Below are 24,191 nucleotides of genomic sequence, written 5' to 3'. Positions count from 1 at the left end.
TTTCAAAACTGAGACCGTGTTAGTGGTAAAATGGAAAATTTCTACTTCGTAAATCAGTTTGTAAAGACGCAGGTGTCGATTTACTAGAAACAGTAGGGGAGGTTTAAAGAAATAGAAGCAGAGGGAAAGTGCAGGACTTCCCCCGACATTGCAAATTGGTCACCGCTTTCATTTTTCTACCTGTCTGAGAAGAATAATATCTGTAATTGGGTTAATTACCCACACTAATGTTTATTTGCTTTTACATTTATAAAGCTCACTGTTACTTGTAGCTAATCCTGACAAACACCAGCAAGCAGCAGACAATAATATAATGTGGCTCAGCGGCTGCTGGTTGCTATCCTAGAAAGGCTGCGACTGACCACAATCCAAAGAGAGAGTGTTGGCATTCATCTTCTAAAAAGGAGGGTACCAAAAATTATCATTTAGGCAAATAGATTGGTTTAGTAATTATGCACTATTAGGTCAGCATTGATTTATATGTTGATGGGGCAGTTGATGGATATGGTTAATGGTGGCTGATCTTGATGATTTTGGCCGTACTGTATATCGTAGCCCCAGCCGTACTGTGTATAAGGACCCCAAGAGTCGACCCCAACAGATATTAGGAAAACAAAGATGTAGCCATTAAATTTTAATACTCAATTCTTGTTCGCCATGGAGATAAATATCAACCATAGGTGTCTGTCAGCAACTTACTACCCTCTCCCCAATAAAAACACAAACATGTTTGCCTGAAGCAAGCATGCATGTTGGTGAGGAGTTTACTAAAGGCCGCTTTACACACTGCAACATCGCTAGCGATCGCACCCGCCCCCGTCGTTTGTGCGTCACAGGCAAATTGCTGCCCGTGGGGCACAATATCGCTAGTACCCATCACACGCACATACCTTCCTAACAACGTCGCTGTGGCCGGCGAACAACCTCTTTTCTAAGCGGGCGGTTCGTGCAGCATCACAGCGACGTCACACAGCAAGCCACCAATAGAAGCGGAGGGGCGGAGAGCAGCCGCATGAACGTCACTCCCACCTCGTTGCCGGAGAACGCAGGAACGCTATTATTCGTTGTTCCTGGGGTGTCACACGTAGCGATGTGTGCTGCCTCAGGAACGACGAACAACCTACGTCCAGAACGAGCAACGATATTTTGAAAATGAACGACGTGTCAACAATCAATGATTTGGTGAGTGTTTGGGATCGTTAGCGGTCGCTCGTAAGTGTCACACGCAACGACGTTGCTAACGAGGCCGGTTGTGCGTCACAAATTCCGTGACCCCAGCGTCATCTCGTTAGCGATGTCGTTGCATGTAACGGGGCCTTTGACTGGCTGCCATTTGGCAATTGTTTAACACATGTAGGCACTAGTGATGAGCGAACACTACCATGCTCGGGTGCTCGGTACTCGTAACGAGCAGTTTGATGCTCGCATGGGCACGACCTCAGTACCTGAGTATAATGGAAGTCAACTATTCGAGTATTTTTACTGGAAATGTTCGAGGAAAATGCTCAAGTTCCCAATTGACTTCCATTACACTCAGTACTCGAGTAGAGCTCATCTGAGCATCGAACTGCTTGTTATGAGTACCGAGTACCCAAGGATGGTAGTGCTCACTCATCACTAATTATCACTTTTACTGCTGACAGTCATTCCAAGCTTAGAAAGACCAATATATATGAACACATCAAAAATAATTGTGCCCACTAGTGATGAGCGAGCACTTCAATGCTCTGGTGCTCGGTACTCGTTAAGGGCAGTCGGAGGCTCAAATAGGCACGTCTCGGGTACTTGAGTGTCATGGAAGTCAATGTGAGACTCAAGCATTTTTCACGAAGATTTCCCGTAACAATGCTTGAGTCCTCCATTGATTCCAATTATACTCAGGTACTCAAGTTGTGCCTATCTGAGCCTCCAACTGCCGAGCTCCCGAGCATGGTAGTGCTGGCTCATCACTAGTATGCACAGTTATTAATTACATATTTAACACATAGGTTTTGTTCATTGCTTTCGCATACAAATAAGAATAGTGCTGCTATAGAGCCTAAAGATACAGAAATGGAACCGTGTGCCTATATTGTTGCATACATCTGCCATTAATTCGCATTTTTTAACAAAACTGTATACTGTGCAGAATGAGTTTGTAGAAAACATGTTGAATATAGTAGACAAAAGACAATCGATGTATCCCAAACAGATAAGGCAAAAGTGCTGCTTTTACCATTTGTGTTTAGCTGATAATTACCAATAGGTAGATCATATACACCAATTTTTTTTTCCACAAATATAAAGTAAATAGGATGTATGAAATGTCATCTCACTAGGATCATTAGCATTACTAAAATATATGGAAATTAAAGAAGAGGGAATTTGGCTACCAAACAATGGCATTGGTACTAAAAGACCCAGCCGGTCTGTGGATTACATAGTCAGCCATGACACTTTTACCCTGGCTGTATTGGATGCCATGCTTTCCTTGCTGAATTACCTTAGTATCAAATTACATATATGATATACTATATAATATATATTATTATATAATAATAATATAGATTATTACATATTGTGTGCCTATGATATCACAGTACGTTCAGTTACAGCTACAGTGAATTAAATAAGTATTTGATCCCTTGCTGATTTTGTAAGTTTGCCCACTGATAAATACATGGTCTATAATTTTATGGGTAGGTTAATTTTTAACAGTGAGAGATAGGATATCCACAATAAAATCCAGAAAATCACATTGTATAAATTATATATATTTATTTGCATTTTGCACAGAGAAATAAGTATTTGATCCCTCTGGCAAACAAGACTTAATACTTGGTGGCAAAACCCTTGTTGGAAGCACAGCAATCAGACATTTTTTGTAGTTGATGATGAGGTTTCCGCACATGTCAGGAGATATTTTGGTCCACTCCTCTTTGCAGATCATCTCTGAATCATTAAGATTTTGAGACTGTCACTTGGCAATTCAGAGCTTCAGCTCCCTCCATGAGTTTTCTATGGGACTGGAGACTGGCTCGGCCACTCCATGACTTTAATGTGCTTCTTTTTGAGCCACTCCTCCGCTGTATGTTTTGGCTCATTGTCATGCTGGAAGAGCCAGCCACGACCCATTTTTAATGTCCTGGCGGAGGGAAAGAGGTTGTCACTCAGGAGTTTATGGTACATGGCTCCATCCATTGTCCCATTGATGCGGTGCAGTAGTCCTGTGCCCTTAGCAGAGAAACACCACCAAAAGATAATTTTTCCACCTCCATGCTTGACAGTGGGGACGGTGTTCTTTGGGTCATAGGCAGCATTTCTCTTCCTCCAAACACGGCGAGTTGAGTTAAGGCTAAAGAGCTCAATTTCTGTCTCATCTGACCACAGCACCTTCTCCCAATCACTCTCAGAATCATCCAGGTGTTCATTGGCAAACTTCAGATGGGCCTGCACATGCGCCTTCTTTAGCAGTGGGACTTTGCGGACACTGCAGGATTTTAAGCCATTACGGAGTAATGTGTCACCTATGGAATGGTTTTGTTGGTCACACTGGTTCCAGCTGCCCTGAGATAATTAAAGGCAACCTGTCACCATTTTTTATCCTATTAAACCAAAATATCACCTTCTGCAGCTCCTGGGCTACATTCTAGGAAGGTGCACCTTGTTGCTGGCCCCCCTTGCAGACCCCTAAAAGAACTTTATAAAATCTTACCATTTCCTATGCAAATGAGTTTAGTTGGCCAGATGGGCGGACTCTATTTCGGCTCCTGTCCCCCCTCCTGCCGCTGTTCGCCGTCCCCCAGTCATGATTTACATGGATGACGCCGCCCCTGCCATCGTCCACGCTTCTGGAGTCTTGCGCAGGCGCATTTCGCTGCGCCCCTATCGCGGGGCTGAGCATAAAGTTTCCCTCGCGCGAGCACCGGTGATGTAGTTGCGCAGGCGCGAGATTATGGGCGGTGCTGTGTATGACCTCACCACTGTCATCCTCGTACCCACCCATAATTTCGCACCTGCGCAACTACATCACCGGCGCTTGCGCGAGGGAAACTTTATGCTTAGCAATAGGGGCACAGCAAAATGCGCCTGCGCGAGACTCCAGCAGCGTGGACGATGACGGGTGCGGCGTCATCCATGTAAATAATGACTGGGGGATGGCGAACAGTGGCAGGAGGGGGGACAGGAGCCGAATTAGAGCCCGCCCATCTGGCCAACCAAACTCATTTGCATAGGAAATGGTAAGATTTTATAAAGTTCTTTTAGGGGTCTGCAAGGGGGCCAGCAACAAGGTGCACCTTCCTAGAATGCAGCCCAGGAGCTGCAGAAGGTGATATTTTTGGTTTAATAGGGAAAAAACTGGTGACAGGTTCCCTTTAACAAGTTCCCCCTGTGTAGTTTTAGGCTGATCTCTCACCTTCCTCATGATCCTGGATACCCCACAAGGTGAGATTTTGCATGGAGCCCCAGATCGATGTCAATTGAAACTCATTTTGTATTTTTTCTATTTTCTTACTATTGCACCAAAAGTTCTCTTCTTCTCACCCAGCGTCTTACTTATGGTTTTGTAGCCCATTCCAGCCTTGTGCATGTCTGTGATCTTGTCCATGACATCCTTACAAAGCTCTTTGGTCTTGCCCATGTTGTAGAGGTTAGAGTCTGACAGAGTCTGTGGACAGGAGTCTTTTATAAAGGTGACAATTTAAGACAGCTGTCTTTACTGCAGGTAACGAGTTGATTAGGAGAGTTTAAAGCTGGGTTCACACATAGCGACAGCGACAACGACGTCGCTGTTACGTCACCATTTTCTGTGACGCAACAGTGACCTTGTATGTCGCTGTTATGATCGCTGCTTAGCTGTCAAACACAGCGACGCAGCAGCGATCATAACGTCGCTACATGTGCAGAGAGCAGGGAGCCGCGCACACTGCTTAGCGCTGGCTCCCTGCTTTCCTAGCTACAGTACACATCGGGTTAATTAACCCGATGTGTACTGCAGCTACATGTGCAGAGAGCAGGAGCCGGCACTGGCAGCGTGAGAGCGGCGGAGGCTGGTAACGAAGGTAAATATCGGGTAACCACCTTGGTTACCCGATGTTTACCCTGGTTACAGCTTTCCGCAGCTGCCAGATGCCGGCTCCTGCTCCCTGCTCGCTTCATTTCGTCGCTCTCTCGCTGTCACACACAGCGATCTGTGCGTCATAGCGGGAGAGCAACAATAAAAAAACGAACCAGGGCTGTGTGTAACGAGCAGCGATCTCACAGCAGGGGCCAGATCGCTGCTCAGTGTCACACACAGCGAGATCGCTAATGAGGTCACTGCTGCGTCACAAAAAACGTGACTCAGCAGCGATCTCTGCAGCGATCTCGCCGTGTGTGAAGCACCCCTAAGTGGTCTGTAGGAGCCAGAACTCTTAATGGTTGGTAGGGGATCATATACTTATTTCTCTCTGCAAAATGCAAATAAACTTATATAATTTATACAATGTGATTTTCTGGATTTTATTTTGGATATTCTATCTGTCACTATTAAAATTAACCTACCCTTAAATGTATAGACTGTTCATGTCTTTGTCAGTGGCAAACTTACAAAATCAGCAAGGGATCAAATAATTATTTCCTTCACTGTATGGTTTTTATAGATGATTTGCATTTCATTCTAGCTTGTCAGTCTGTGTATTATAATGTAGACATCAAAATAAAATGTCACTATTTATTCTGTTCAGGGAGAAAAATAAAAGGTGGATAAATAATGAGCTCAGACATTTGCCCAATAACTATGATTTGTATTGGGCTGACTCGTTTTATTACAATGTAGTTTGCTATTAGGAAATTCCCCTGTCCATTGTTAGCTTATTTAATTTACAAAGTGACTAAAAATTGTTGTTGCAGAGAGATATAAAAGCCCCTGACCTGCTGGAATTTGCTTCATGGAGAAATTCAGCACCTCGCTTATTTTTTACAGACTCAGGTTTTTACACTATTGCTGCCACGGGCATTGTTCTCCTCTTTATGAAGAAAAGGCCTTTGTAACCTTGCTGCTCTCTATCACACCTTGATGACAGGTGTCAGTGGAGATGCCAGTGTCCGCCCTGCTCCACTGTGAAGGTGACAACATGGATACAGTAAAGGGATTAATGACTATTTGAAAAAGAGGGGAATAGGTGACCTTGTGGCAAGGACAAAGCAGCATGAAGGTGTATTGTGAGCCTGTCTGCAGGGACAGTTATCTGCCAGCCAAAGCTATGTCCTTTCGCTTGTCCGCTGAGTAGTGAATAGACCAAACATCCACCGAGTCTTCATACAACTCAGGATCAGCATCTCAGGCAGAAAAATTAGTATCTGTACAATTTAGGAAGCTGGGTAATCACAAAACGAGCTTAAAGAGGTTATCCACTGAGAACACAGGATAGGTGATCATTGTAGATTGTGGGGGTACAACTACTGATCAACAAAATGGGAAACTTTTCCCTACTAAAATGGAGCGTAAATGCGTATCCTACCTCCGAGCATTCTCTACGGGGCTGCCAACCAAGTGCTGTGCTAATTTGTGTCCTGCAGCCCTGTAGGAAATGAATGGAGCGGTGGTCGGGCCTCCAGCCTGCTACTCTATTTTGTAAAGGAGATAAAAGGTTATATTAGAATTCATCGTTCTGCTAATCGTAACTAGTCCCAGATGTCAGACCCCCACTATAGATAAGTGATCATTTGTTTTCCGTGGAGAAACCCTTTAAAGACTATCTAAAGTTTTTTCCGTCAGCCCCGTAGGAATAAATGGAGCGGTGGTCAGACATCCAACCTGCTACTCTAGTTTGTAACGGGGATAAAAGGTCATATAATTCATCGTCCTGCTGATCGTAACTAGTCCTATATGTCAGACCCCCATTATAGATAAGTGATTTGTTTTCAGTGAGCAAACCTTTTAAAGACTATCTAAACTTTTTTTCCGGCAGCCCAGTAGGGAATAAATGGAGCGGTGGTCAGACATCCAACCTGCTACTCTATTTTGTACTGGGTATAACAGGTTATACAATTAATTGTTCTGCTGATTGTAATTAGTCCCATATATCAGACCCCCACAATAGATAAACTTTGCTACCATTTTTTTATTGGTCTGATTCATAGAATGGTAGAGTTAGAAGAGATCTCAAGGGCCATCAGGTTCAACTCCCTGTGAGTGCAGGTTTTCCTAAATCATCCCAGCTATATGTTTATCCAGTTTCCACTTGAAGATTTCCATTGATGGAGAGCTCACTACCTCCCATGGTAGCCAGTTCCACTCTCTGACTGGCCTCGCTGTCAGAAAGTTTTTCCTAATGTCTAATCTGTATCTCCTTTCTTTTAGTTTCTTCTTGTACTTCCTTGTACTAATGAGAATAGGGTGGTTCCCACTGCACTGTGACTACCTTTCAGATATTTGTAGACCACTATTAAGTCTCCTCTCAGCTTTCTCTTTTGTAAACTAAAAATAACTCGTTCTTTTAGTCGGTCTTCATATGAAATGGATTACAGACCTTCTACCATCTTCTCTGGACTTGCTCTAATATAGTCATTGATTCATTTATACTGAAAAATGAATCAATTCTGCAAATAGTCTTGATTCATAAAAAGATATATATTTTTTTGTTTACACCAACTATGCAAACCTTTGTGTCTCTGTAATAACAGACTACCGGAGAACTCTGTAAAGCCTGCTTTACACGTTGCAATTTTGCATACGATATTGTATGCGATTTGCAACGCACCCATCGTATGTGTGGCACGTTAAATTTGTTGAACATGCCACACAAACGATTACCCCCCGTCACACTACTTACCTTCCATACGACCGCGCTGTGGGCGGCGAACGTCCACTTCCTGGAGTGGGAGGGACGTTCGGCATCACATCGACGTCACGCGGCCGCCGGCCTATAGAAGCGGAGGGGTGGAGCTGAGCGGGACGTAAACATCCCACCCACCTCCTTCCTTCCGCATTGCCGGCCAGGAGCCGCAGGACGTAGGTAAGATCTGTTCATCGTTCCTGGGGTGTCACACATTGCAATGTGTGTGCTACCCCGGGTACGATGAACAATCTGACGTACAATTCATGAGGAATGTACGACGTGCGTGCGATGAACGTTTTAACGTTCAATCGCACGTAGCTGTTACACACTACAATGTACCTTACGATGCCGGATGTGCGTCACTTACGACGTGACCCCGCCGACACATTGTAAGATACATTGCAGCGTGTAAAGCGCTCTTTAATCTCATATGTCTTTTGATCCACTTGTTTTTGTCTTACATTGTTAGGCCAAATATATATGTTTGAGATGCAAAAGTGATATAGATTCAGATTCAAAGCCATTTCATACTCTCTCACGATAGGTTATGGCTGTCTCTTGAGTCTGAAAAACCCAATCTATAAAGGCTACAGTGACCTTCTTCATGAGAAGAAGGATCTTCATGTTAGTGATCATTTTCAGTTAAAAGTTTCACCAGTTTCAGTCAGTAATCTCTGTTACTTTGTTTATTTTCAGAGCCCCTTATATGCAGTTTGCAGCCAGCTCCTAATTTTAGATTTTCCTCTTGTGGGAATACATGCTGGATGTGAGCTCTGTGTGTACAGGAGCCTACTTTCTTCCTATATCAGCACAATTTCATTCCTGAAGTCTTTTCTCCTTCATGTGTTTGTTCCTAACTACAGCCTGTTGTCTGCCCTTCCTGAGAACATAAATGCTTTCCCCTCATCTGACAGGTACAACCTCATTTCCCTCAATGCTGCCATCTTTAACACAGAGAAGCAGAAGAGCAAAGAGATCCATCAGAGTCAGGAGCAGAGCTCTGACAAATGTGTGTCAGTTCATAGAAAAGCTAGAGGCAGCCAAATGGTAGGATTTTTTTAATGACAAGTATTTAGAAAACAATTCTTAATAATGGATTTAGTGAGCAAAAAAAAATAATCATAATAAAAAAAGTAATGCAATAGTGTCAGTAGACTTTAAATGGGTATTGCCATCTCAGACATGTATAACATTTTGAAAATGAATTGCCACAAATGTCTGAGAGCTGCAGGTTCCACTGCTGGATCCTTATCTATCTGAGGCCTCCAACACACATCCGTGAAAAGTACGCACGTGTCATACAGTCCGTTTTTAAGGTCCATGATCAGTTGCCGCCCCACCACCGTGCGGAGCTGCCGCCCCACCACCGTGCGGAGCTGCCGCCCCACCACCGTGCGGAGCTGCCGCCCCACCACCGTGCGGAGCTGCCGCCCCACCACCGTGCGGAGCTGCCGCCCCACCACCGTGCGGAGCTGCCGCCCCACCACCGTGCGGAGCTGCCGCCCCACCACCGTGCGGAGCTGCCACCCCACCACCGTGCGGAGCTGCCGCCCCACCTACACCCCACCTACTGTCTCCTCCCCAAAATCCTTTAGGATGTAAGCCCGCAAGGGCAGGGCCCTCTTCCCCCTGTGCTAGTCTGTCTATTGTAACGTGTACATGTATTCTGTATGTAACCCCCTCATGTACAGCACCATGGAATCAATGGTGCTCTATAAATAAACAATAATAATAATAATAATAATGTCCGTTTTTATGGTACGTGTGGCATCCGTGTGAACAACGTATGCTTACCGCGTGTGCGTGTGGAATGTCCGTGTGTGCATGAGATTCGTAACTGACATGCGAGTGTGTTATCCGTGTGAAATGGTACATGTGTGATGCAAAATGTCATTGATGCATACCCGCTGACAGCAGACAGCGACGCGCGATGAGAATTAACTCGGGTAAACTGTACCCGACTTCATTGTCATACCGCGGCTCTGTCTGGGTGTCGCGTACTGATTAGCGGCCACCCGTGCAGGACTCACCTGTGACCGCTAATCCCCTGAATGACTGAAGTGAGCAGTGCGATTAGCGCTGCTGTCACTCAGGTTACCCGCGGCCAGCTGGATCCTCCACCCGTGACCGCAACTCACCTGTGACTTCATCGCTGTCACTCGGGCGACTTGCTGTCACAGTTGGAGGATCCAGCGGTGGGCACGAGTAACCTCAGTGACAGCACAGCTGATCGCGCGGCTCACCTCAGTAGCTGTGTGGATCTGGCAGGAGCGGCAGGGTTCTTCTGCTGCTCCTGTCACCTTCATGTAGCAGAGCTGGAAGCGACGCGGGACCTCCGTGGATTATGCCGGACATGGATGGCTTTTTCGGTCTTAATAAAGTGGTGAACAAGGGTATTTGTTAGTGTTTATTATTCCAAATAAAGGATTTCTTCGGGTGTATGTGTTTATTTACTGTAACTTACAGATTAATCATGGAAGGTATCTCAGGGAGACGCCTGACATGATTAATCTTTGACTTAGTGGCAGCTATGGGCTGCTGCCATTAACTCCTTATTACCCCAATTGCCAACGCTCCAGGGCAAATCGGGAAGAGCCGGGTACAGGGGTACAGTCCCAGAACTGTTGCATCTAATGGATGTGGCTATTCTGGGCTGCTGCTGGCTGATATTGTTAGCCTGGCGGTCTCCCCATAATGCGGGGCCCCCCATCCTGAGAATACCAGCCTTCAGCCATTTGACTTTACCCTAGCTGGTATCTAAATGAGGAGAACCGCACGTCGGTTTTTTTAAATTAATTATTTATTTTCCTGCTCGATATTGACACGCCCACCGGCGGCTGTGATTGGTTGCAGTGAGACAGCTGTCACTCAGCGTGGGGGCGTGTCTCACTGCAACCAATCATAGGCGCCGGTGGGCGGGGAAAGCAGGGAATACCAGATTGATTAATGAGCGGCCGGCTTTTTCAAAATAGTAAAAGCCGCCGGAGTTTTTTTTAACAGCTGTGCAGCGCCGCGCCGGTGATCGGGGAACAGTGAGTATGAGAGAGGGGGGAGACTGACCGACAGACAGAGAGAGAGAGGGACAGACAAGACAGAGAGACCGACCGACGGACTGAGGGAGATTGACCAACATACACAGAAAAAGAAAGAATGACCAACATCGCTAGAGAAAAGCACAAAACGTACACGGAGCATATGGAGATGCATACGTGTTTACCAACGTGTGCGCACATACCCATAGACTTTTATTGGGTCCATGTGTGTGTGTGCTCCGTGCAGAAAACGGACATGCTTCCGTGCAAAACGGAGACACATACCGATCACGGACACGGACACACGGACATTATGGAATAACGCACGTGTGACCTCAAACATAGATTAACATTGGTGCACGTTTGTCCGTGTCTCCGGTACATACGGGAACGGACCAAACACGCACGTGTTTAACGGATGTGTGTTGGAGGCCTGAAGAATAGAGCCAGGTCTCGCTTAACTGAGAATAGAGAGGTGACTCTACAGAGTTCTGAAAATTGGCGAAGTTATCAGTTTCAGGACCTACCATATATGTGAATAGAGATGCACATTTGCTGCCACAAAATAATACATTATAGACAAACCATTATACATAATGTTCCTTTTTGTTGCTTTTTTAATCCATAAATTGCACTCTTCTTAAAGGAGTATTCTCATATTGTGTCTTGAAAACTGGGTCAGGAAAAGGTGAGCTGTTATTAGGAGAACTGCTTTTGAAACTGGCAATGCTGGGGATTGGGTGATTGTGATTATGCAGGACTAATAAAAGCAGCGTAGTCTGGAGCTGAGAGGGGGGGAAGTGAGCGAAGAAGCTAACTACTATATAGAAATTAATGGGCTGGAGAGAGATGACTGGTATCTTAGGAGTTAACTCCTCTCCTAGCCAGGCTCTGGTTTTGATCTCTTATGGTAGGGATAGGGAACCTTTTTATCTACAAGGGGCCATTTCTATATTTATTTCATTTGTGGACCATATAACAACTTAAAGGGAACCTGTCACCAGTTTTTCGGCCTATAAGCGGTGGCCACCACCAGTGGGCTCTTATATACAGTATTCTAACATGCTGTATATAAGAGCCCAGGCCGCTGTGTAAAACAAAGAAACCCACTTTATAATACTCACCTAACGGTCGCGCTGCGATGTATTCTAGTCAGATGGGTGTCTCTGTTCTCCAGTGGCGGCGCCTCCTCTTTCAGCCATCCTCGTCCTCCTTTTGAAGCCTGCGTGCATGACGCGTCCTACGTCATTCACACTCGCCGGTCCCACGCATGCGCACTACAATCTGCTCAGGGCAGATCAAAGTGCGCCTGCGCAGGACCTCAATGCCGGCACGTGTGTATGATGTAGGACGCGTGATGCATCGTGGCTACAGAAGAAGGACGACAAAGATAGCTTAAAGAGGCGGCACCGGCACCGGACAACGGAGACGCCCATCTGACTAGAATCTACCGCAGTGCGACCATTAGGTGAGTATTATAAAGTTTTTGTTATGTTGTACACAGCGGCCTGTGCTCTTATATATAGCATGTTAGAATGCTGTATATAAGAGCCCACTGGTGGTAGCTGCCGCTTATAGGCCGAAAAACTGGTGACAAGTTCCCTTTAAAAATGATCCTGCTATATTTGGTCAAACATTTTCAAACATTTAATTAACTTACCTCTAATTTGATGGCTGAAACTGCTTCTCTTTGGTGAAGCATGTGATTTTATGTGGCATTGAAGATGTTACTACTCACAACTGCTTTTCCAGGTTTGCGTCGGTCAGTCTGGAGCACAGTCGACTCTTTATGATGATAAGTTTTGAAAAGAACTGCTCACATCAGTAAGATGTTCTAAACACAGATACATATTTTCCTGCATGTCTCCTCAAAGTGGGAAACCGTCAGTGACCATGTAACATTTATAGAATTCAAGCAGTGAGAGGACTGAAATGTATCTTACAAAGGCGACACAGGGACTGTTCTATATAAATCACATAGGAGACTCTGAAACTTCTGTATTCATCCTATAAAATACACTGATACTGCTGTATATGCATCACACAGGAGACACCGAAATGGCTGTTTATATGCATCAAACAGGAGACATTGAGACTGCTGTATATATCACATTGGATACACAGGGACTGCTGTATATACATCACATAGGATACACTGAGACTACTGTATATACATGTGCTGCACCTGTGGAAGCAGCCGAGCTGCTCGGATCCAGGTTCGCTGTGGCTCGAGGGTCTCCGGACCCGGGGTCGTGTGGCAACTCTAATGAAAGGGGGTATTTACAGGGGAGTTGATGTATAGTTCGTGATGCCATCCGTGGTGTATGGTAATTTGGGGAGTACCGCCGCTGTCGTTGGGAGTACCTGGGGTGATGAAGTGGGGCAGCAGGGTGTCATAGCCCTCCACGGGTAGGGGGAATGCCCCGGGACTCGATATGGTGTGCCGTGGGGTTCAGGGGTCAATCTTGTATTCACTCAGTTCATTTGCAGACGCTGACAACTGGGTAAACCAATTCTCTGAGTACTGCTGTCGCTGAGGGGAGCTCGTCCGGGTCCCGTCCCCTATAGTGTTGCCTGGTGATCCATGACCTGCCTCTTGGCACTAAGTTTAACTTCAACGTGGTGACCCAGTAGTATGGAACTTGCCAGGCCCCACTCCCCACTATGACTAAGTGTGGGAGCTTACTCTCAGGGCTCACGCTTGGGATTTTCTGGACCGTTTTGGATTGGAAAGTCCTATCCCCCTCGTTGCGCTAATGCCCCGATTCTGGAGGGGTGGGAACAGTTCATAAAGGCTCCGTTCTCCTCAGGTGAATTGTCGGGTTGCCTGAAGCTACTCCCCGACCTAGGGACCGTGTACCCCATCGTGCCTTCGGACCCGGACCAGTGACAGTGCTAGGCTGCCGGCTGTCCTCATCGACAAGTCCAGACACCTTGCCACAATCTCCTGTGACCGGGAGTCCGACTCCTCTAGGCCCAGACCACCATCTGCAACCTAGACAACTTCTCTAGGAGCCACCGCTCCCGACCTCCTCTTAGCTTCTCACAGCTCGAGGGCTACTTACTAACTGACTAATCACTACACTCCTCACCTCCCCTCCCTGACCCCCAGGTGGGTGACTATTCCACTCAAGCCACCCACTGGTATGCCTGGTGGGTGTGGTGCAGGGTGTATCTAGGATTTGATTTGCTGTTGGAGGCAACACTATTAGATAGGGACCCAGAACAAAGAGGGAGGTGGAATACTGAAGGGCAGCTTGTGCAGTACCCTGTGACAACCTGATAGTCCAGAGGCATCACATACACATCATATAGGATACACTGAGACTGGTGGTTATAAATCACATACGATATACTGAGACTGCTCTATATACATCATGTAGGAGACACCAAGACTGATGTATATACATCACATAGGATACACCGAGACGGCAGTATATACACCACATTGGATACGCAGACTGCTGTATATACAGTACAACACATAAGAGACACAAGGCTGCTCTATAAATATCTCATAGAAGACACCAAAACTGTTGTATATACATCACATAGGATATACTAAAACTTCTGTATACATCACATTAGAGACACTAAGACTGCTAAATACAGTGATGAACAAAAGGTTAACAATGTTTTGAACTTCTGACTTTCAGCCTCTATATCTCACCATCCAGGACAGTTTTGAGTGTGAGGCTACCTTCATTATATAGACAATCATCTTGGCTATCTCATACATAAATTTGACTTGCAACTATTTAGCATATGATTAGTTATGCAGATTCTTGTCAGGTCACTGCATGGTTAGTGTTTTGCTCCTAAAAATCTAAATTTTAATTTTGATTATTTTGTTAGTATTTTGGAAATCCGCTTTTGGCTTTCAACATTGCCTGAATTCTTCTGGGCATGCTCTTAATCAGATACAAGCAAGTATTGACTGAAATCTGACCCCAGGTTTCTTCTACACGGTCCCAATGTTGGTGCATACTGGTCGACCCACTTGGGTATGTATATACAGCATTTTCTTCATCTCTGCCCACAAGTGTTCAATTGGGTTGAGGTCTATGGAATGTGGGGCCAATCCAGCACCTCTACTTCAGTGTCATTGAACCATTTCTTTGCCAATACTCGACGTATGCTTTGATTGTTATCCTGTTGAAACACTATGCCGTACTTTTCATACTTTTCATAGTACTCGAGTGTATGAAGTAACTTGTCTTGTAGCATACTCACATATTGTTCAAAATTGAGATCACCATTGATCCTAGTCAAGTATCCAACGCCTTTGTCAGAGAAACACCCCCATATCATCAGGCTTCCTCAACTGAACTTGACAGTTCCTTCAATTTCCCGAACAGTTAGCCTATTTCTTCCAGGCTCACTTGCACCCATCAGAGCCTAGTCTTTTGACTTTCGTCTCATGGCTCTAAATCACCCATTTCCAATCTTCTACTGTGCACTTTTCCTACTTCTTTTCAAACTCGAGCCGACCCTTCTTATGACAATATTGAAGTCAAGGTTTCTTCACCTTTTTTCGGGCCACCATTGCAACCTTGTGTAATGTGTATTGCACGGTCCTTGCATTGATGCCTGTGATCTCACTATTATGATGCATACGAGCCACCTCCACTGCTGTGTTTGTTGCACCAGTGCGGATAGATCTTGTGATGAGCAATATTGCTGACTGATATTTTGCCTCGACATCCACCTCTTGGCTTTTGAATGGATGGATTTCATTTCATATTCCTCCAACTGTCATGACACTCACATGATGCAGTTTGGCAATTTCTTGGCTGAGAGACCACTATGGATGAGCTGGATGATGCTGTTTCTCTTTTCTTGGTAAATCTTCATGGCTGCTCCTTGATTCAAACCAATGACCTTTCACTTGGGAATCAACCTAATAACACACTGAGCTATTAGGGAGTGTGACAACAGGTTGTAATTTGTAGTATTCAGGAAGAAAAAGATTTTCCACCAACAGGAGAAAAATGGTAAGAATGCAGTGACATGACAAGAATCTGCATAACTAATCATATGCTAAATAGCTGCAAGTCAAATTTATGTATGAGATAGAAAGATAATTGTCAATAAAATGAAGGTAATTTCACACTCAAAGCTGTAGAGGATGGTGAGATATGGAGCATGAAAGTCAAAAGTTCAAAACGTGTTACCTTTTTGCTCATCAGTTTACATTACATAGGAGACAGTACAACTGCTGCATACATCACATAGGAGACAGTACAACTGCTGCATACATCACATAGGAGACAGTACAACTGCTGCAAACATCACATAGGAGACAGTACAACTGCTGCATACATCACATAGGAGACAGTACAACTGCTGCATACGTCACATAGGAGACAGTACAACTGCTGCATACATCATATAGGAGACAGTACAACTGCTGCATAAATCACATAGGAGACAGTACAACTGCTGCATACATCACATAGGAGACAGTAGAACTGCTGCATACATCACATAGGAGACAGTACAACTGCTGCATACATCACATAGGAGACAGTACAACTGCTGCATACATCACATAGGAGACAGTACAACTGCTGCATACATCACATAGGAGACAGTACAACTGCTGCATACGTCACATAGGAGACAGTACAACTGCTGCATACGTCACATAGGAGACAGTACAACTGCTGCATACGTCACATAAGAGACAGTACAACTGCTGCATACGTCACATAGGAGACAGTACAACTGCTGCATACGTCACATAGGAGACAGTACAACTGCTGCATACGTCACATAAGAGACAGTACAACTGCTGCATACATCACATAGGAGACAGTACAACTGCTGCATACATCACATAGGAGACAGTACAACTGCTGCATACATCACATAGGAGACAGTACAACTGCTGCATACATCACATAGGAGACAGTACAACTGCTGCATACATCACATAGGAGACAGTACAACTGCTGCATACATCACATAGGAGACAGTACAACTGCTGCATACATCACACAGGAGACAGTACAACTGCTGCATACATCACACATAGACAGTACAACTGCTGCATACATCACTTAGGAGACAGTACAACTGCTGCATACATCACATAGGAGACAGTACAACTGCTGCATACATCACATAGGAGACAGTATGATGGCTGCATACATCACATAGGAGACAATACAATGGCTGCATATATCACATAGGAGACAGTACATTAGCTGCATACATTACATAGGAGACAGTACGATGGCTTCATACATCACATAGGAGACAGTACAACTGCTGCATATATCACATAGGAGACAGTACAACTGCTGCATACATCACACATAGACAGTACAACTGCTGCATACATCACATAGGAGACAGTATGATGGCTGCATACATCACATAGGAGACAGTATGATGGCTGCATACATCACATAGGAGACAGTACATTAGCTGCATACATCACATAGGAGACAGTACATTAGCTGCATACATCACATAGGAGACAGTACAATAACTGCATACATCACATAAGAGACAGTACGATGGCTGCATACATCACATTGGAGACAGTACATTAGCTGCATACATCACATAGGAGACAGTACGATGGCTTCATACATCACATGGAAGACAGTACGATAACTGCAGACATCACATATGAGACAGTACGATGGCTGCATACATCACATAGGAGACAGTACGATGGCTGCATACATCACATAGGAGACAGTACGATGGCTGCATACATCACATAGGACATTCTGCGGCACGCATCACACAGGAAACAGCTGCAGCTGGAGTGAAGCAGGAGCACAGAGTGTGGTAACTTGTCCCACAAAGAACATTCTGACACTGGCACCAGGGCCAGCATCAGGACATAATCTGTCATTGTGTGCACCTCCGCGGTGCTCGGCATGCTCCACAAATAAATTAAAGGGTTGGTAGCCAGAAAAAATGGTCCCAATAGCGATTTGCCCAAGGACCAGACCAAGATGACATCAAGGGCCGTAAACGGCTCATGGGCCGGAGGTTCCCCGCCCTATGTTATGTACACTATATAAGTTAAAAGATTTTACAAAAGGAGAATGAAAGCTAATAGAAACAAGCAAGTCAATTGCAAATTTGTTGATTTCCATGTTCTTTAACTAAATAAAGCAATTCCAAAGACAATACTAAGGACCAGGGGGCACTCACTGCGAGTGGAAAAAAGGGGATTCCGGCAGCTAAACAGGAAAGGGTTCTTTACAGCGGTCAGACTGTGGAATATTCTACCACAAGAGGTAGTAATGGCAGATACTATAACAGCAATTAAAGGGCTGGATGATTTCCTCAGTACACACAACATTGTCAGTTATAAATGACTTAGTGACAAAATATATAATAGGTGGAAGAAAGTTAAACTAGATGGACCTGGGTCTTTTTTCAACCTATGTAAATTCCTAATATGCATCTATTCCTTTTAGGAGCCAAGGAGAAAACCTTATTCTTCCTAGCTCTTGTCTCGGTCCAGGGGACAATTGCCAGCATTTGCCAGTAATTTTTATGTGACCTATGTGTTCTCCGGTTCCTGTTGCACTAATATCACACAGATCACATCAGTGTGTGGTCCGTGTGACATCCGTGCTGTTGGCAGAAAACGGACACGTCGCTGTGTGGAGCACACAGACACGCAGGTGCTCCACATGGGCAATTGGTCCATGGGAAAACACGGATGTGTGGCCAAGCCCATTGATTTTAAAGGGTCTATGTGAGTCCCGTCACACGTACGGAGACACCTATGCGTGTAGGAGCCTAAAGGGAGGAATTAGACCAAGAAAATATCAGGAAATCGATGAAAATCCATTTGCAAAGACTAAATGGAAATACTAAGTGAAGGTTTTTATACAAGCCCTAGAGACATTTGTGCTGAAATGTTCTAATACCAAAGGCCTCATTCACACTTCAGTATTAATGATCAGTGTTTCATCAGTATTTGCCAAAACCAGGAGTGTCTGCAGAACACAGGACAGACGTCAGTCTTTCAATTATAGATTTTTCTGTAAGTTCCACTCCAAACACTGGAAGATACTGATGTGTGGAGGATAGCCTCACTGCCTCCAGCTGCTGCCGTGAGAAGGATAGCCTCACTGCCTCCAACTGCTGCCGTGTGAAGGATAGCCTCACTGCCTCCAGCTGCTGCCATGTGAAGGATAGCCTCACCGCCTCCAGCTGCTGCCGGGAGAAGGATAGCCTCACTGCCTCCAGCTGCTGCCGGGAGAAGGATAGCCTCACTGCCTCCAGCTGCTGCCGGGAGAAGGATAGCCTCACTGCCTCCAGCTGCTGCCGTGAGAAGGATAGCCTCACTGCCTCCAGCTGCTGCCGTGAGAAGGATAGCCTCACTGCCTCCAGCTGCTGCCGTGAGAAGGATAGCCTCACTGCCTCCAGCTGCTGCCATGTAAAGGATCGCCTCACTGCCTCCATGTGAAGGATAGCCTCACTACCTCCAGCTACTGCCATGTGAAAGATAGCCTCACTGCCTCCAGCTGTTGCCATGTGAAGGATAGCCTCACTGCCTCCAGCTGCTGCCATGTGAAGGGTAGCCTCACTTCCTCCAGCTGCTGCCATGTGAAGGATAGCCTCACCGCCTCCAGCTGCTGCCATGTGAAGGATAGCCTCACTGCCTCCAGCTGCTGCCTTGTGAAGGATAGCCTCACTGCCTCCAGCTGCTGACGTGTGAAGGATAGCCTCACTGCCTCCAGCTGCTGCCATGTGAAGGATAGCCTCACTGCCTCCAGCTGCTGCCATGTGAAGGGTAGCCTCACTTCCTCCAGCTGCTGCCATGTGAAGGATAGCCTCACCGCCTCCAGCTGCTGCCATGTGAAGGATAGCCTCACTGCCTCCAGCTGCTGCCTTGTGAAGGATAGCCTCACTGCCTCCAGCTGCTGACGTGTGAAGGATAGCCTCACTGCCTCCAGCTGCTGCCATGTGAAGGATAGCCTCACTGCCTCCAGCTGCTGACGTGTGAAGGATAGCCTCACTGCCTCCAGCTGCTGCCGTGTGAAGGATAGCCTCACTGCCTCCAGCTGCTGACGTGTGAAGGATAGCCTCACTGCCTCCAGCTGCTGCCATGTGAAGGATAGCCTCACTGCCTCCAGCTGCTGCCGTGTGAAGGATAGCCTCACTGCCTCCAGCTGCTGCCATGTGAAGGATAGCCTCACTGCCTCCAGCTGCTGACGTGTGAAGGATAGCCTCACTGCCTCCAGCTGCTGACGTGTGAAGGATAGCCTCACTGCCTCCAGCTGCTGCGTCTCTTCGCTGCTCTTCCAGCACAAGTGTTTATAGCACGCTATGGCACTGTTATGTGTGGCTTTATCTGAGCACTAAGTAGGGAAAAGTATAAACTGTTCTCCCCATTCATTACTGAATTTGTGCCTTTTTATGTTTATGGTGTTTTCTTTTACCTGTTGTTCATTTGCTAATAATTATAATTCCTCCTTTAATTTGTGCCTTTTGTAAAATCTATTGTATTTGCGCTCACCTGGATTTTTTCGGGTTGTCATTGTGTTTTGGGGTTTGCAGATGTTTTCGGCGGATTTCTCAATTGTGATTTTTAAAAAGTTGTCATTTTTTTGCGAAAATGTCCTACATATATATATACTGTATATACTGTATACAACTAATGTTTGTGCTAAGAGGCGTAGAACCTGGTACACGGCAAGCAGTGATATCCCGGCAGGAGTCGCTTCAGATTTTGCATTGGGGGCCATGAAACAAGTCACCCCTCAGTGCACTAGTGACTATCTCCCCCTGTGACGTGTCTGCCGGATATCGGGACATACACGATAGTGGAGGGGCACAGGGGGGGCACCTCGGGCACACACCTCTCCTGCCCGCTCTCCCCCTGTGTCGTGTCTGCCGGATATCGGACATACACGATAGTGGAGGGGCACAGGGGGGGCACCTCGGGCACACACCTCTCCTGCCCGCTCTCCCCCTGTGTCGTGTCTGCAGGATATCGGGACATACACGATAGTGGAGGGGCACAGGGGGGGCACCTCGGGCACACACCTCTCCTGCCCGCTCTCCCCCTGTGTCGTGTCTGCAGGATATTGGGGCATACACGATAGTGGAGAGGCACAGGGGGGGCACCTCGGGCACACACCTCTCCTGCCCGCTCTCCCCGTGTCGTTTCTGCAGGATATCGGGACATACACGATAGTGGAGGGGCACAGGGGGGCACCTCGGGCACACACCTCTCCTGCCCGCTCTCCCCCTGTGACGTGTCTGCAGGATATCGGGGCAAACACGATAGTGGAGGGGCACAGGGGGGGCACCTCGGGCACACACCTCTCCTGCCCGCTCTCCCCCTGTGTCGTGTCTGCCAGATATCGGGACATACACGATAGTGGAGGGGCACAGGGGGGGCACCTCGGGCACACACCTCTCCTGCCGCTCTCCCCCTGTGACGTGTGTGCAGGATATCGGGACATACACGATAGTGGAGGGGCACAGGGGGGGCACCTCGGGCACACACCTCTCCTGCCCGCTCTCCCCCTGTGTCGTGTCTGCCGGATATCGGACATACACGATAGTGGAGGGGCACAGGGGGGGCATCTCGGGCACACACCTCTCCTGCCCGCTCTCCCCCTGTGTCGTGTCTGCAGGATATCGGGACATACACGATAGTGGAGGGGCACAGGGGGGGCACCTCGGGCACACACCTCTCCTGCCCGCTCTCCCCCTGTGTCGTGTCTGCAGGATATTGGGGCATACACGATAGTGGAGAGGCACAGGGGGGGCACCTCGGGCACACACCTCTCCTGCCCGCTCTCCCCCTGTGTCGTTTCTGCAGGATATCGGGACATACACGATAGTGGAGGGGCACAGGGGGGGCACCTCGGGCACACACCTCTCCTGCCCGCTCTCCCTCTGTGACGTGTCTGCAGGATATCGGGACATACACGATAGTGGAGGGGCACAGGGGGGGGCACCTCGGGCACACACCTCTCCTGCCCGCTCTCCCCCTGTGTCGTGTCTGCCGGATATCGGGACATACACGATAGTGGAGGGGCACAGGGGGGCACCTCGGGCACACACCTCTCCTGCCCGCTCTCCCCCTGTGACGTGTCTTCAGGATATCGGGGCATACACGATAGTGGAGGGGCACAGGGGGGGCACCTCGGGCACACACCTCTCCTGCCCGCTCTCCCCCTGTGACGTGTCTGCAGGATATCGGGGCATACACGATAGTGGAGGGGCACAGGGGGGGCACCTCGGGCACACACCTCTCCTGCCCGCTCTCCCCCTGTGTCGTGTCTGCCGGATATCGGGACATACACGATAGTGGAGGGGCACAGGGGGGGCACCTCGGGCACACACCTCTCCTGCCGCTCTCCCCCTGTGACGTGTGTGCAGGATATCGGGACATACACGATAGTGGAGGGGCACAGGGGGGGCACCTCGGGCACACACCTCTCCTGCCCGCTCTCCCCCTGTGTCGTGTCTGCCGGATATCGGACATACACGATAGTGGAGGGGCACAGGGGGGGCATCTCGGGCACACACCTCTCCTGCCCGCTCTCCCCCTGTGTCGTGTCTGCAGGATATCGGGACATACACGATAGTGGAGGGGCACAGGGGGGGCACCTCGAGCACACACCTCTCCTGCCCGCTCTCCCCCTGTGTCGTGTCTGCAGGATATTGGGGCATACACGATAGTGGAGAGGCACAGGGGGGGCACCTCGGGCACACACCTCTCCTGCCCGCTCTCCCCCTGTGTCGTTTCTGCAGGATATCGGGACATACACGATAGTGGAGGGGCACAGGGGGGGCACCTCGGGCACACACCTCTCCTGCCCGCTCTCCCTCTGTGACGTGTCTGCAGGATATCGGGACATACACGATAGTGGAGGGGCACAGGGGGGGCACCTCGGGCACACACCTCTCCTGCCCGCTCTCCCCCTGTGTCGTGTCTGCCGGATATCGGGACATACACGATAGTGGAGGGGCACAGGGGGGCACCTCGGGCACACACCTCTCCTGCCCGCTCTCCCCCTGTGACGTGTCTGCAGGATATCGGGGCATACACGATAGTGGAGGGGCACAGGGGGGGGCACCTCGGGCACACACCTCTCCTGCCCGCTCTCCCCCTGTGACGTGTCTGCAGGATATCGGGGCATACACGATAGTGGAGGGGCACAGGGGGGGCACCTCGGGCACACACCTCTCCTGCCCGCTCTCCCCCTGTGTCGTGTCTGCCGGATATCGGGACATACACGATAGTGGAGGGGCACAGGGGGGGCACCTCGGGCACACACCTCTCCTGCCGCTCTCCTCTGTTCTCGCCGCTGTCAGCTGCCAGCCACGTGTAAGGCGGGTGCGCTCCCTGGTGGGCGTGCCTTGTTGTCGGCACCCCCTCCGCTCATTGGTCAGGGAAGGGGTAGGTGGGCGTGTCCGCTGTCAGATTTCGGGGCGTGTTCAGAGCGGGTCACATGGACTCTCATATGGCAGCAGCGGGCGGGGGATGCGGCAGAGCGAAGCTGGCAAGTGAGCGCTGTGGAGTGTGCGGGGGGCTCCGGGCACAGCGCGGTGACCATGTATTATGTGATCGCGGCCATGAAAGGTGAGACACTGCCGGGGTCACTAGCGCCCTGCAGGGCACGGGGGCAGCAGCACACTGGCACTACTGGAAAGTGAGGCATGTGTACAGCGGAGAAGGAAGCTGGCGCGGAGTTTAGCTAGGGCGGCCTGGCATCAGCGCTGGAGCGAGGGATCTGCGGAGTGCCCAGAGCCGGGCTCGGGGGGAGTGTCCTCAGAAGGTGGCACAGGCTGCTCTGCAGGCGCTGCCAGTGTTGAGGTGGCATGGAGAGCAGGAAGTGTAGGGAAAGTGAGGCACACGGACTCTTATCTTATGGGTGTGCAGAATGCAGGCTATTGTTCCACGTTATCAGCCACTTGAGGTTGTGGAGAGGCTGAATGCAATGGCCTTCAAGTAAAGAAGTGTAGATTATAATCTGAGAGGCATAGACCAGGTTTGTATGTGGCATCTGCAGGAACTGTGTGCACCTCTGCCTATGGGCTCTGCCATGCAAGCATTGCCTGTTCTACCCATACCAGCATCAGTGCCACCCTGTGCTGTGAGGATGACGGCTGTCCTTCAGGACCACTGACTGTGATGGCCTGTGGTGGAGCGTACGTAGCTGCCCATTGTAGTCCTGTACATGTGTGGCACTCTAATCTACTGTGGGGCACTGTACTGTGTGTGGCACTCTGCTGTACTGTGTGTGGCACTCTGCTGTACTGTGTGTGGCACTCTGCTGTACTGTGTGTGGCACTCTGCTGTACTGTGTGTGGCACTCTGCTGTACTGTGTGTGGCACTCTGCTGTACTGTGTGTG

General features: G+C 48.2%; 1 protein-coding gene across 2 annotated transcripts in view; it reads left to right on the top strand.

Moving 5' to 3' along the window:
* The window catches only part of RORA (RAR related orphan receptor A), a 492,964-nt gene that overhangs the window by 385,709 nt on the left and 83,064 nt on the right, over positions 1-24,191 (top strand). Inside the window, exon 1 of one of the 2 annotated variants that reach the window (XM_075345594.1) lies at positions 23,337-23,417. The exons of the other annotated variant lie outside the window; for it this stretch is intronic. Within the exon in view, the coding sequence (XP_075201709.1) occupies positions 23,390-23,417 (28 nt within the window). The 5' untranslated portion in view covers positions 23,337-23,389. Of the gene's footprint in view, positions 1-23,336; positions 23,418-24,191 lie in introns of those variants that run through there. 2 annotated transcript variants of the gene reach the window in all.

Source organism: Anomaloglossus baeobatrachus, chromosome 4 (genome assembly GCF_048569485.1).
Source record: "Anomaloglossus baeobatrachus isolate aAnoBae1 chromosome 4, aAnoBae1.hap1, whole genome shotgun sequence".
NCBI classification, from domain to species: Eukaryota; Metazoa; Chordata; class Amphibia; order Anura; family Aromobatidae; genus Anomaloglossus; species Anomaloglossus baeobatrachus.
The sequence above is the reverse complement of the archived record's forward strand: the minus strand, read 5'-3'. Positions and strand labels throughout refer to the sequence as shown.